General features: G+C 40.7%; 2 protein-coding genes across 3 annotated transcripts in view; both read right to left on the reverse strand.

Annotated features, from left to right (window-relative positions):
• Window positions 1–1,117, reverse strand: part of bcl2l1 (BCL2 like 1) — a 42,360-nt gene extending 41,243 nt beyond the window's left edge. Inside the window, exon 1 of the mRNA XM_061839959.1 lies at window positions 972–1,117. The gene's annotated coding sequence lies outside the window, so the exon portion shown is untranslated. The remainder of the gene's footprint in view (window positions 1–971) is intronic.
• A 4,282-nt stretch (window positions 1,118–5,399) lies between these two features.
• Window positions 5,400–13,082, reverse strand: part of arfgef2 (ADP-ribosylation factor guanine nucleotide-exchange factor 2 (brefeldin A-inhibited)) — a 42,069-nt gene continuing 34,386 nt past the window's right edge. The window contains exons 32-39 of one of the 2 annotated variants that reach the window (XM_061839932.1): window positions 12,192–12,330; window positions 12,053–12,110; window positions 11,225–11,333; window positions 10,440–10,579; window positions 9,824–10,001; window positions 9,555–9,693; window positions 7,709–7,826; window positions 5,400–7,579 (exon numbers count right to left, since the gene is read on the reverse strand). In XM_061839932.1, the coding sequence (XP_061695916.1) occupies window positions 7,421–7,579; window positions 7,709–7,826; window positions 9,555–9,693; window positions 9,824–10,001; window positions 10,440–10,579; window positions 11,225–11,333; window positions 12,053–12,110; window positions 12,192–12,330 (1,040 nt within the window). In that variant the 3' untranslated portion in view covers window positions 5,400–7,420. The remainder of the gene's footprint in view (window positions 7,580–7,708; window positions 7,827–9,554; window positions 9,694–9,823; window positions 10,002–10,439; window positions 10,580–11,224; window positions 11,334–12,052; window positions 12,111–12,191; window positions 12,331–13,082) is intronic. The other variant, XM_061839924.1, reaches the window with a different exon arrangement.

A 13,082-nucleotide genomic window follows, 5' to 3' on the forward strand; every position in this document is an offset into this window, starting at 1 on the left:
CTCATTTGCATCCATTTTTTATTGCAGTCAAGGCGCAATAATAAACACGTGCGAGGCCAACTGTGTCGGCGGAGTGGTCTTACCGGCACGATTGGTGAAAAGGCGGCGATGTCCTCCCTGCCAAACTAACTAACTCAAGACCGAGAACAAGGCTTCACGGAAATGTCCACTTTGTGAACACGAGGGCGCACGAGCCCTCCAATCTCATCATCTCCAACCAGATACACGCCCACTTCGCATCTGTTACGTAACAGGAGGCCTTCACGAGCCTGTTGATAAACTCGAAGTGATCATTCAAATCCAACAAGATGCAACTCAGTTTGCTTTTCCTGTTCCCAGATACCGAACGCCTGCCTGATAGCACAAGAAACCAGTTTTAGAGTCATATAATCGGCAATAGGACGTAATGTTTATGTGATCCAAAAAAAAAAAACCTTTAAAAGGGGGGGGGGAGGAGTCTGGGATTTCCGATTATAGGTAAACTGGTTTTGGGGGATCCCGAAGGCAGCACCAGCTCTACTGTCATCGTCACGGGGCTCAGACGCAGCATATTAAAATAAAAAACCTATTCTCAGGCACCACCCAAAGAGGACTCCAGCCATACGTAATCAGGAAATTGTGACGAATAATTCCGACATCGCCTCCGCCAATTGATGTTAGTTGAAGGCTCCGTGAATTGAGCTGTCACGGGGTGCAGTCGCATTCGAACGGAAATAAGAGCAAAAGCTCCTTCGTTTGTATCAATTAGTTTTAGAGCCAACGAAACCGCGTTTGATTCGGGTGGAGGGAAAACGTACTCGTAGAGGGAAAAAAAAACAAGTCGTCATAATTGCAGTTTTATCTACCTCCGTCCTATGCTAGCTACACTCAAAGGAAACGTAGCTGAGCAGTGTTTCGCCGTTTTTAGCAACACACGCCAAACAGTCTATTTAATTAAAAAAAAACACACACACACACCGGACAGCGCTTACTTGTTCGGCGGTTTCCACAGAACCATTTCTGGTCGCCTTGCGGTAAACACCCAAAAGGAACAATCCAGTCATTGCTAGCGCGTCGAGCTAAACGCCGACGACCGATAGCTAGCAAGAAGGCTAGCGGTGGCTACTAGTAGCGTAGACGATAAGTAGCGCTGGAGGTCCCGCCCACCGCACCTCACGCAGGCGCAGCACGCCCTCGTGTGGCCACGTCTGCCATCGATGAACAAGGACGTTTTTTTGTTTTCCATGGGAGGCCAAAAATGTCAGCAGCTCAATTATTTCCCGTTAACATTTGGCCTTGGCGGTCTACAGACAATTCCTTTGACTTCATGCCTGTCCAACTCGTGTCCAAGCTACGGAATTTAACAGGTAAACAACTCACTTTTGAGCTTTGCAGCAAATGCTGTCAATACTCAGGTTTGTGCGATTTTTTTTTTTTTAAATAAATTTGCAAAAAAAAAAAAAGTCACTGTCTTTATGGGGTGTCTTCTGTAAATGTTTGAGTAATCTTTTCCACATATATTGCAGGCTTACAATAAAAGATACCATATCTCATTGATCATATCTGAGCTTTGAATTGTCCTAAAAGTAAGGTATAGAAAAGTGATGTAGTTTGTCGGTTTTATTGGCCTGGTACACAGAGAGTTTAACGCTAGCGCCACCGCCATAACGCTAGCGCCGTGCTAACGCTGCATTAACTAACGCTGGTAGCACCAAGCTAATGCTAGCACTGCATTAACGGGGCAAGTTAAGAAAAAAAAAACCATACCAGTAAAAAAAAAAAAAATAAAAAATAAATAAAAAAAAAAAATCAGAGACACGGCAGTAACACACTAGCACGCCGCTAACAGGGCCTGGTAAAAGTCACTTCCTCGGCACATATATTCCAACGGTCTCACTCTTAGCTTTTCCGCTCGAGTGCCCCCTTGCGGGCGTTGGAAATAATGCACAAATTAGCTGCATAAACTGCAGGGTTGAAAGCGTGTGAAAAAAGTCGTGACACACAGGCCAGAAATTTCGGTAAATATCAGCAATCATTCTCTCTAAAAACCAAAGACCAAGTCTGAAACCTTGGTGTTCTGATTCCAACCTGACTTACAACAGTCATTCATCCCAAATTACTAAACCTGCATGTGCGAAGAACACAGCCGTAGTAAAATGTTGCATGCGCCAAAGCAGACCAGGACAAGCTCATCGATGCTTTTATCTCAAGTGGACCAGACTGTTGTAATGGTCTCCTGACCGACTTAAACATCTGCAGCTCATTCAGAAAGCTGCATCTCGGGTTCTGACCACGACAAAGAGGTCAGACCATTTAACTCCAATTCTAAAGTCTTTACACTGGTTTTTAGAATAGATTTTAAAATTCTGCTACTGATCTATAAATGACTAAATAGTTTAGGTCCTCCATACATGAATGAAATGCTTATGGAATATAAACTGAGTGGGGTAATGAGATCGACTGCCTCAGGTCAAATAGTGGAGTGCAGAGTAAATGGCAAACATGGTGAAGCAACATTTTAGTTATTATACTGCACACAAATGGAAAAAAAAGCTGCCAACAGAAATGACGTCAGCCCCAATTGTGAATGTTTCTAAATATAGGTTAAATACTCCCACCTCCTCAACTTCTTTTCCTCATGCTTTTCAGAGCATTTCCACTTGCAAACACTGATCTAAAAAAAAAAAAAAAAAAAAAAAAAAAAAAAACTGGATGGCTCATTGGGCCACCAAAACTGAAGCCGCCATCTTGATACTCCCAAAACAACTATGCCGGCCTGTGCGTTAATCGCCAATTTCGTGGCTGAGAAAAAAATAATTTCACACCGTTAGTTTGTTTGTAAATGGATTTATTATTTTCTGATGAGCTTAATTAACTTGAACAAAGTTTTGTTTACTGTTGATTACTCTCTGCTTCACCTCTATAGGCTGACTGTTTTGTTTTGTTTTTTCCGCAAAAAAGGGATGTAAATATTCTCCCAAACTTCATCAGTGGAAAAGCAAGAAAACATTTGTGAATTTTTTGATGAATTTCATAATATAGAACTCTATAAATTGAATTTGATTTTCAAATGCGAGGAAACGAGTTTAAATTTTCTGTCTGAAATGGGACGTCGCAGACAACAAATGAACGACGCATTTAGCATGCATTTTCTCATTCCAAGTCCTTATTTCCAAAATATATCGAACTGATTGACGTAAAATTTAATATTTTTGTGACAAAAAAATGCTTAGTTTTTTGCTAATTTATGATGCTAGTGCTTCGCAGCATATTTTGGGAAAAGTTAACATGTCACGGAAATCGGGCCCCACGTAATATGCAAGGTTTTTTGGTAGTCACAGTGTTTGTCTTTGCTCTGCACTTAGCCTTTTTTGGCGTACCAAGTCGAATTAAAAATCCTTCATGTTACCAGAACTGAAAAAATGCCAAACTCACCCGACCTGTTTTAATTCTAGATGCAAATTTTTTAGAGAGAAAAAAAAAAAAAACCATAATCCAACCTTCAATCCATGTTCTCCACACGTTTTGGGAGTACCAAAATGGCGGCCAACTGGCTTCAACCAATCAACATATAGCTCGATGTATATGCACTATCCAGTCTTTTTTTTTTTTTTTTTCAAGATCTGTGCTTGCAATTGGTGTTTCTTGCACTGTACGCTGTTTTATTTTTTTTTTCTGTTTTAAACGGTTAAAAGCCATTGTTTCTTGGTTTAACTGATTTTATTCATGTAAGGTCAACAGTTTCCTTGTCGATGAAATGTGCAGCGTAAATGCAAATTTAATTTGCTTTGAAATTCATAATATATAATGGATTACTAGCTATTTTATATCCCCCGGAGCTACGATTTGTGGAACCAGAGCTTGAAATTAGTGCGGCTGTATGGCCACGACATTAGGTCCATTAAACAGGCGAAGAAAAGTAGTCGTGTTTAAAAGTTCTTATTACAGCATTTGAAATCTTTTCATTACGCTAACCAAATTCCTTGACCACTAAACCCCCCATATTAACTATATATATATATATATATATATATATATATATTTTTTTTTTTTTTTAATGAATACATTTACAACATAAAAAGTGAGACCGTGGGATTTAAGAAGATAACGTGTATATTCTGGAACTTTCCAGGTGAGCGTGTGACTTACGTGTGCAATGTTGTGTGCTCGCAAAGCAGCGAGGTGGACGCTGACAGGCTGGCTGCGATCCGACCACAGTCGCGACCTGCCGAAGCTTGGCGGGACTCGAGTGCGCGTGAAATGGCGTCATCGTGGAATATCTTTGATCGCACTGACGCGAGACTTTGACGTCATCAACCTGCTTACGTCTGCACGTTGTCAAGAATGCTGTTTTTGACAGGAGGGGAAACATTCAATATTGCACTTCGTTTGAACTATGATTGGTGTCATTGGTTGTAACGTTTTCACACATATTTCAAAAGTAAAATATTAGAAGTTATTTAGAATGCATAAAAAACAATTCGGGGGACGTCAGTATTGACCTTTCGATTGAAATATCACCAACTCAAAATGCACTATTCCTTTCTGAGGTGAACGTAATTTCATTTTTAATGCAGGTACAACTGTTCAATATTTCAATACTTCTTGTACGAGCTGAAGGCCAAATACTTTTTTTTTTTTCATTTTCCAAGGACTTCCACTTGAATGGCTTTCTTTCACTCTTCGAGTTTCTTTTTACAACCTGCTACAATCGTCTGTAGCGGTTTGCATCACCTTGGCCTCAATAGTTTTGTTTCAAATTCCATTCTCCCACATTACAAAAACATGCATTGGACACTAATTCCTTTGCCGTTTATCCTCACGAGGGTCGCAGGGAGTGCTGGAGCCTATCCCAGCTGTCAACGGGCAAGAAGCGGGGTACACCCTGAACTGGTCGCCAGCCAAATCGCAGGGCACATAGAGACAAACAGCCGCACTCACAATCACACCTCCGGGCAATTTAGAGTCTCCAATTAATGTTGCATGTTTTTGGAATGTGAGAGGAAACTGGAGTGCTTGGAGAAAACCCAAGCAGGCACAGGAAAAACATGCAAACTCCACACAGGCGGGGCTGGGATCGAACCCGGGTCCTCAGAACTGTGAGGCCAACGCTTTACCAGCCATCATGCCAATGAACACAAATTGTCATCATTATTTAGGAGTCCACTTATTATTGTCGGGAGAAATCCTAACATCTCCCAAAACAGTTTTTGACATCCATACTTGGCAAATACAGATTGTGATAAAGATGACCTTATCTTTCTTAAAAAAAAAAAAAAAAAAAAAATTGCTGAAGTTAGTTGAGGTTTACTGTCAAACTAAACACAGTAGAAATACAATTTCTGTTTTTTAAAAAAAGCACAACATAACACACATGCTGCATTCAGTAGTTTAGTTTTTAAGTCCCGTAGTTTAATGCTAATGTTAACACGTACTGGAAAACTCCTCTGACGGGCTGACATCCATAAACGTGGCATTAAAATTGCACAATTGACAATGTTAACACTCTTACCTATATAGATTTCACATCTTGCACATCTTATAACGAATAATTCCTATAAACAAGAATGTCTCTTGTTCTTTGTTTCTGTTGTGTGTCGTACCAGGGCAGCACCGACTGCTGGAGAAAAACTCCTTGTGTGTTCTACACACTTGGCCATAAAAGCTGAAGCTGATTATAAGCCTTTCATTAACACATACTTCAACAATACAGGCATATATTATTTATCCTCTGTGAAGAATAACTAATAATACTGCAGAGGAGTTGTGACAGCACCTTTGTCTCTATGTCCCAAAAACATGCAAAATTAACTGGACACTCTAAGTTGCCCCAAGGTGCATTTGTGAGTGCGGCTGTTTGTCTCTATGTGCCCAGCAATTGGCTGGCGAACAGTTCAGGGTGTACCCCGCCTCATGCTTGTTGACAGCTGGGATAGACTCCAGCACTCCCTGCGACCCTTGTGAGGATAAGTGGCTAAGAAAATGGATGGATGGATAGTATAATGCTAACATGTATACTGTTGCGTACCAACATCAACACCGCACAAAATCACATTCAACCACTAATTTAATCAGAAAAAAAAGCAGTCTTCCATTAAAATGGTAGGACACGTCATCCGCATTATAGTTAGCGCTCAGGCCGATCACTTGACCAGACAGAAAGCCTTCAATAAGTCACAAAAGATTTTGACTGCGGTTATATCACCTTTCCAAACGCTTTCTCAAAGGTGATGCTATCAATAAAACGAGGCACCTGATGATCAATTTATAGACGGAAATGAGATCTGCGCGCACTTAGCTACTTGGCTGACCTTTTTTTTTTTTCCTGCGTTACAGCATGACTGTATTTTAACAAAACCAGTAACATTTTTCCCACGCAGCTATTCGAACTATTTGCACTCATTGTCTTCAAACAACGACGTAATGCCACAAGGCCTACCGCAGAGTAAGGGAGGAGACAGTTTTAGAGCACTAGTTTTTTTTAGTAAGCTGTTTTCAACATTTTAAATTGGTTAAAAATGTCTAAAAATAACAGGTGTGGCGACAGACAAAAAGAATTAATTTGTGAACGAATATTTGACATTCTTCCACCCAAAAGTGACAATGTAATGTACATGACACCTGAGGTGACCAGTTGTCATGAACTGCTTTCCATTCCTGTTCAACTGATCAGAAGTCCAGTTTATTAATAATCTTTCAACGTTCAAAGGTAACAAACATCACAACATGATATTAGCATCATCGCATTTTTGTTTCCATCGTATATCATACATTGAATCTTACACTGCAAACATGACAGTCTGCATTTTTGCATTTACTGTATATATTTATATATATTTATAGATTCCCTACTTTTAGGGAAGAAATTCAGACATCTATCATTACAGGGGGAATGATTGACTCCCAAAAAATATTTAAATGCACTTTAAATAATTACAAACGTTTTTTTTTTTTTTTGTCTTGAAACACTGCATTTTGGGACAAAACCTGACAGCGACAGATGTGCAAAAAGAACAAAGGCAACTGGATTATCGGGTCCAGTCGACGCGATCGCAGCGGCTGAGATACAAAGCAATGGTTAAGTCCCGTCACCGGGTCAACACAGAAAAGGAATGTGTTAGAACGCTTGAGCTGCAACACTGCTGTAAACAAGCCAAAGCGGAACACTGCGGGGTGACTCACACACAAAACAGTCTTTTCCCAAGAGGCACAGGTGGCCAAAAGACAGAGCCTTTAACCGAGCAGTTTTAGTCAGGTTCGGTCAACCCAGTTACACCTGCTGGTATAATGCTGTCGTGACCAGTTTCAGATGAATGATGAGTCAGCAGACTGCTGGTAACAGTGTGCTTCTTCTCTGGGAAATGAAGGAAAAGAAGGGAAGGGTTGGATGGACGGTTGGTTCAGGGAAATGCGTGCGGGAGGTGGGGGGGGGGGGGTACATTCAGGGGGCACCTCCCCCCAGTGCCGCCGGTGAGGCGATGTGGAAGACTGCACCGATGCGCAGGAAGAAGCGTCGCAGGACAGCGCGCAGCTCGGGAATCAGGTCGAACTGCATCATCTCGCACAGGTGGGAGAAGTAGCAGGAGGCGTGCAGCTTGAACTAGGAAGCGCACATTAGACCATTCCATTTTAAAAAATGAATTGTGGCAGTGAGGGTGACAGCGTATGCTTGTCTGTGTGTCGTTGGGGGGATTAATTTGTGACAGTGTGTGTCTGCGCGTGTTCTTGCCTTGTCATCAGGCAGCCTCAGCGTCCGGGTGAGGAGCAGCAACAGCAGATTGTTCCAAGCCTCTCTGTGACTCTCAGATGTGAGATTGATAAAATAGGCCAAAGCTTCACTACACACCCTGACAACAACAACAACAACATTGCTGTGATTAATAACTCACAGGAATAACTGTCAGCATCTTTTATAACAAATAGGGTGTCATATTACCGCACCATTACAACTATTCCAGTGACTGAAGTAATACCTCATGGCTGGAGCGTCATTGGTCAAAATAATCTTCATGAGTCAGCAGGTCGGTGACAAACAGCACCGATACAGCACAGCTCGTTTTCTCATATGAATACGTGAGGCAAATTCTTTTTATATTATGAGTTGTAATTTAGTGACAAATATATGTACAGATTTAGCATACAGACAAAAAAAACCTTTCAAGAATAAAATGTTTCAGTAAAATTGCATTTTGTCGTACATTTATGACTATTTCTGCTACATTTTCACATGATTCACACTATCACTCGATTATCATACTAAAGTATTCAGTGCAGAGCTCGTGCACCTACGTCAGCGAAGTCACGTGACTGGCCATATTGACGGTCTAGCAAACCATTCTTCAATGCCATGTCGGTTGGAGACATCACAAAAATACGTCTCCCAGAGTTTTGTCCGATACCGTGAAACATTTAGAAGGTGATAATGAACAAAGGTGCATGGAAAAATGAGAGACACTTGGCATAGAGGACCCATGTTTAATGCCAAGGTTGATGTTTTCGCTAACAAGAAATTGGACTATTAACCAGCTTCCGCTTGTATTGGACAACTGGATCTACATACGTATCTGGTGAGTAAGTCGTCGAGATTTACACGGAAGAGTTTGAAAGCGTAGAAAAGTCTGGACGTATACAAATACTTCATTGCTGATCTGTTCCCAACGGCTCGTGAACGGGGAAGCGTGTTCGGCTAAACATTAACCTTTGCCGAAATCCATTGATCTTTTCAGCTAGTATTCAATACAAATACCAATATTTAAATCAATGACCCCTGGTTTTACACAAACTCGCATTCATTAACGGTAATTAGAAAAATAAAAGAGGACAAGCGAGTCGGCTCCTCTGTAGCATTTACCAAGAAGTATTTATAATGCCAAGTTGGCTCAATTGAGAACAATGCATTAAAAAAATAAAGTCTGTCGGGGAGAGGTTTACCGAAGTTTAACGTGTGGCTGCAACAAGCTTCCGTGTACGATGGAAATGACTGCCGTTTTTTTTTTTTTTAATTCATTGTTCTCAAATCAGCCAACTTGGCACTATAATTGCTTTTTGGGAATTTGAGATTGAGAAGAAGTGAAGTGATCGCTTCACAGGCATGTGTATATGGTTGGGCACCATCCGTCACGTTTAATTGCCAAAATTTATCGATCTTTTGTGGTCTTTTCAGCTGGTGTTCTATAGAATGACCTCTTTGAATATCTGTCTCATCTGTTGTGACAACCAACAGCACAACAAGTCTCGGGCATTGTGAATATTCTGCTCCGGTTCAATTACCCCCACACTGTCGAGCAGCTCTTTTTGTCCGCCAATATGGCGCCGTGAAAATGGTGACGTCACGTGCATGAGCTCTATATATGGCGCCAACGCTAGTACATACAGGAAACTAATAATTGATGTTTGATTATGTTCGCTGTTCTCAGGCCATGAGAATGTTCATTTAAATGTTTGAGCAAATTTGTTTCTTCTTGATATGTCTTGTCACACTGCTTAGAGACAGAGACTTCATTGTTTAAAAGTGTTTTTTTTAATGACAAAGACTTTATAATTGACCACAAAGAGGTCCAGGATGTTGTACTCACAGGAGCAGACGTGTTTGGATGTCAGGCCACGAGTCACGTAGCTGGTGATCCGAGTACATCCTGAAGAGAATCCTCAGGCTGCAGGCAAGGCTGCTGGTTTCCTGCTTCAACAAGTTGGGCTTGGATTTCCCTTTAAAGCCTGTCAACACCACATTGGACACACCCATAAACTCACTTAACACCCCCGGTACAGTCGGACTGGCCACCCCCCTCCGGAGACATCAGTATTTCCATCACTTTATATTGTCGGGACGGGAGCTTCGACGGACCTGCCCTCCAGAGGGTCGTCCTTTGCTCATTGTTGGAGTTGAAGTCCTTGGCGAAAGTGTGCGACTCCAGCAGACAGTCCAGCAGCTTGAAGAGGTGAGCGGAGGTCATGTGCCTGTACATGCCCTGATCGGAAACCGGACCACCTCCGTCAGCTGACGCCTCTTCCAGAGCATCTCGCTGAAAGGAGGACCTCAGTTAAATGCCGCACAAGTGACAGACCGACAAAGACGCTGATATCACAATGTCAAGAGGACATCCAAACCATGTGTTCATCCAAGTAGAGTTTGCTGATTCACACATTAATCTACCTTTATTTTTTTGGACACACGTGTCCTTTGCCATTTAAAGGGCCACTGTCACGAAATGCATGACTTTTAGTTTGTTATTAATGAAAAAAAAAACAGCAGCAGACATGATCCCATGCGGTTTTTTTTTTTTTTCCCCACCAGAAAATATGATTTTGACATATACAGCTTTTTGTAACTCCCACCATGAAAATCCTCTCAAAAAAAAAAAAAAAAAAGCACACATCTACACTGAATGCAACTAAATGTTGATCCTCGACTTGCATCGTTACTTTCAGATGCCATACAACATATATGTGCAGCCGCCTACCTGGGCGGCAGCCATGTTCTCCGCGTCCTCTTTCTTGCTGGTCGATGGGTAGAAGACGATGTTGTCAATGGTTTGGATTAGCTCCAACTGGACCACACATTTGATGAGTAGACCAGCGAACAACCTGTGGTCGGAAACTCCTGGAAGGACAGAAGCGCGCCACAGACCCATGAGTATGAAGACTCACTTTCCAATGGGATAGAAAATAAAAAAGCTGAAATATTAAATTGGAATAAAATCCATTTTTAAAAGTGTAGCAACAGTGTGAAACAGTATATACCTAATCATGTATAAAACTAATAACATTATTTGTACAATGCACTTCAGATCATCCATTTAAAAAACATTCGGCATTAATATAAAGCAGATTACCATAATTTCCAGCCTATAAACTGCAATTTATTTCACAGGCTTTCAACTCAAAAACATATACCGGACCCTCTCAAGTTGAGGACATTAAATTAGAAGGATTTCCTCTAGGCAAACATCAAAAGTGAATTCCTTACGTGCGGAAACTGTCACCCGCATAAAACCTTGATTATGTAGAGACAGTGTTTACTCAGTACTATTTTAAGATTCAATAGTTACATGACAATGTTTGACATTTCAGGTATATTTAACCTGAAAACTAAAGGTTTCGCCCAAAGTTAGCTGTGAGTAGCACTCCCGCGACCCTTATGAGGATAAGCATCTTGGAAAATAGAGGGGTTACGCGATAAATTGTAAAAGTTATCATGTTTAGGAGCTTCTACCAAGAAATGTAATTGGGCATGTGGTGTACTCACGCGCGTTGGACTTGCCCTTCCAGGTGTCGTCACTGGACATTTGGCTGTGTCCTCGCTCTGAAAGCGCTCGATCATAGCTGCTCTGGGACTGGCTGTCAAAGTCTACATCCTGAAAATACACTTTAAATCAGTGCTTTTCAAAATAGGATCCTCGACCCGCGCATGTTCGTGAGCGATACCATGGTGTCCTCAAAGACATTCGCAATGAATTGTTGTGGCATATGGCAACGACATAAAATAAGCATAGTAAACTAAGCACTCCTCAATAGTAAATTAATTATTCCTCCCTGCCTCAGTTTTGGGCAAATTAAAAGCCATTGTAAAAACCATTGTATAAACCTTGATATCCCAGCATGAATAAGTTGTTTATTTATAACAAAAGATGTTTTTTTTTTTTTAACAGTGTAAAGTCAAATTTATTTTAAAGAATAAATGTGTCTTGTCCAAAAGAAAATCTGTAATATTACAATAATAAAGATAAATTTTTGATATTCACTAATTTCTTTCTTTCATCATAGTCATTAAAGATAAAAAACTAAGATTATAAATCTGTATCCACAAAAAAGTTCTTGTAAAGACTTTGAAAAAAACAATTGCTATCTTAAAAATAACTTTTCTCTTGAAAATAGGCAACTGTTACATTTCCACGATATGTAAGGTACTCACGATCGTTGTTTTTAATTGGTGTTAGGATTAGGAGTGGAGTCTGAGAACAAATTTCCCCATAATGATTCCCTGGATTCAATAGTTTGGCAACCCTTTCTTTCATTGTCACACACTTTAAGAGTTTCAAATTTATATTCAAGGGTCGTTTGTTCACGTCCTTACCAAGTGCTTCATGTCAGCAGTGTCCTCCTCCTGTCCAGCAGGTCGCCACGTCAACAAGCTGATGAAGGAAGAATACCATGATGCACTGAGCAGAGAGACTTATTTCATGGAAATGTAATTTAGAGGCTGGCAGACGTACACTTGGGGGCTGGTGTTCCGGAAGATCTCCATCATGCATGAGCAGGTGATGTTCCACACTTCGGGGCTGAACTTTTCCCCATTGAGAATAACAAGGCTCTCCAGGCAGTTGGTTCCCGAGCGAGCCAGCTGCTCATTGTCTGAAGGAAAAGAGCGATGCAAAGCAATATTTTTAGACGTTCCATTACAAATCCTCCCACCGTCATTGGGGTTACGTTCTTCACCATTCCCATAAGATGTGTGATTGGTAAAATACAAACATTTAAATATACCCGAGCAAGACTCAAGACTGCAAACTTTCTCCAACTTGTGCAATAAAAATTTAATTTCACATTTGCATAAGTGCCAGGTTTTGTTCCATGAAACTTCTGTCCATAATTTCATAATGCATGTTTGGCACAGACACAACTCTGTTCAATCTGAGAGATTAATTTCTGATTGGTTGCCCCTTTTTGTAACTACAGTTAATAGTTTTATAGATCATTTTACACTTGATATAATGTGTGTCTCCCATGATAGCCATGGCATGGAAACAATAAGTTCTCCCTGCAACTTATTACAGGATGCAGTATTCCTCTGCAAGATCACAATTTTTGCTTCACAGTCCCGCTATATTGTAGCTTTTTATTAGTTATTTTGGTACTGTTCGTACGTTTTGTCTTATCCATTATCCAACATGCGGGCTTAGGCCTATCACGATAGCAAATTTGATAGGACGATACATTTTCCCCAAAACCATCACGACAAATGCGTACTGTTTTTTTATGCCGCTGATAATGAGAATAATAAATCAAGTACATTCATATTAAGAACAATTAATTATAATTCTAATAATTTTGAACGCTAATCTTGTCATGCAGAAGAACAAATAAACTATTGCAAAAAAAAAAAA

Source organism: Syngnathoides biaculeatus, chromosome 2 (genome assembly GCF_019802595.1).
Source record: "Syngnathoides biaculeatus isolate LvHL_M chromosome 2, ASM1980259v1, whole genome shotgun sequence".
In the NCBI taxonomy this organism is placed as follows: domain Eukaryota; kingdom Metazoa; phylum Chordata; class Actinopteri; order Syngnathiformes; family Syngnathidae; genus Syngnathoides; species Syngnathoides biaculeatus.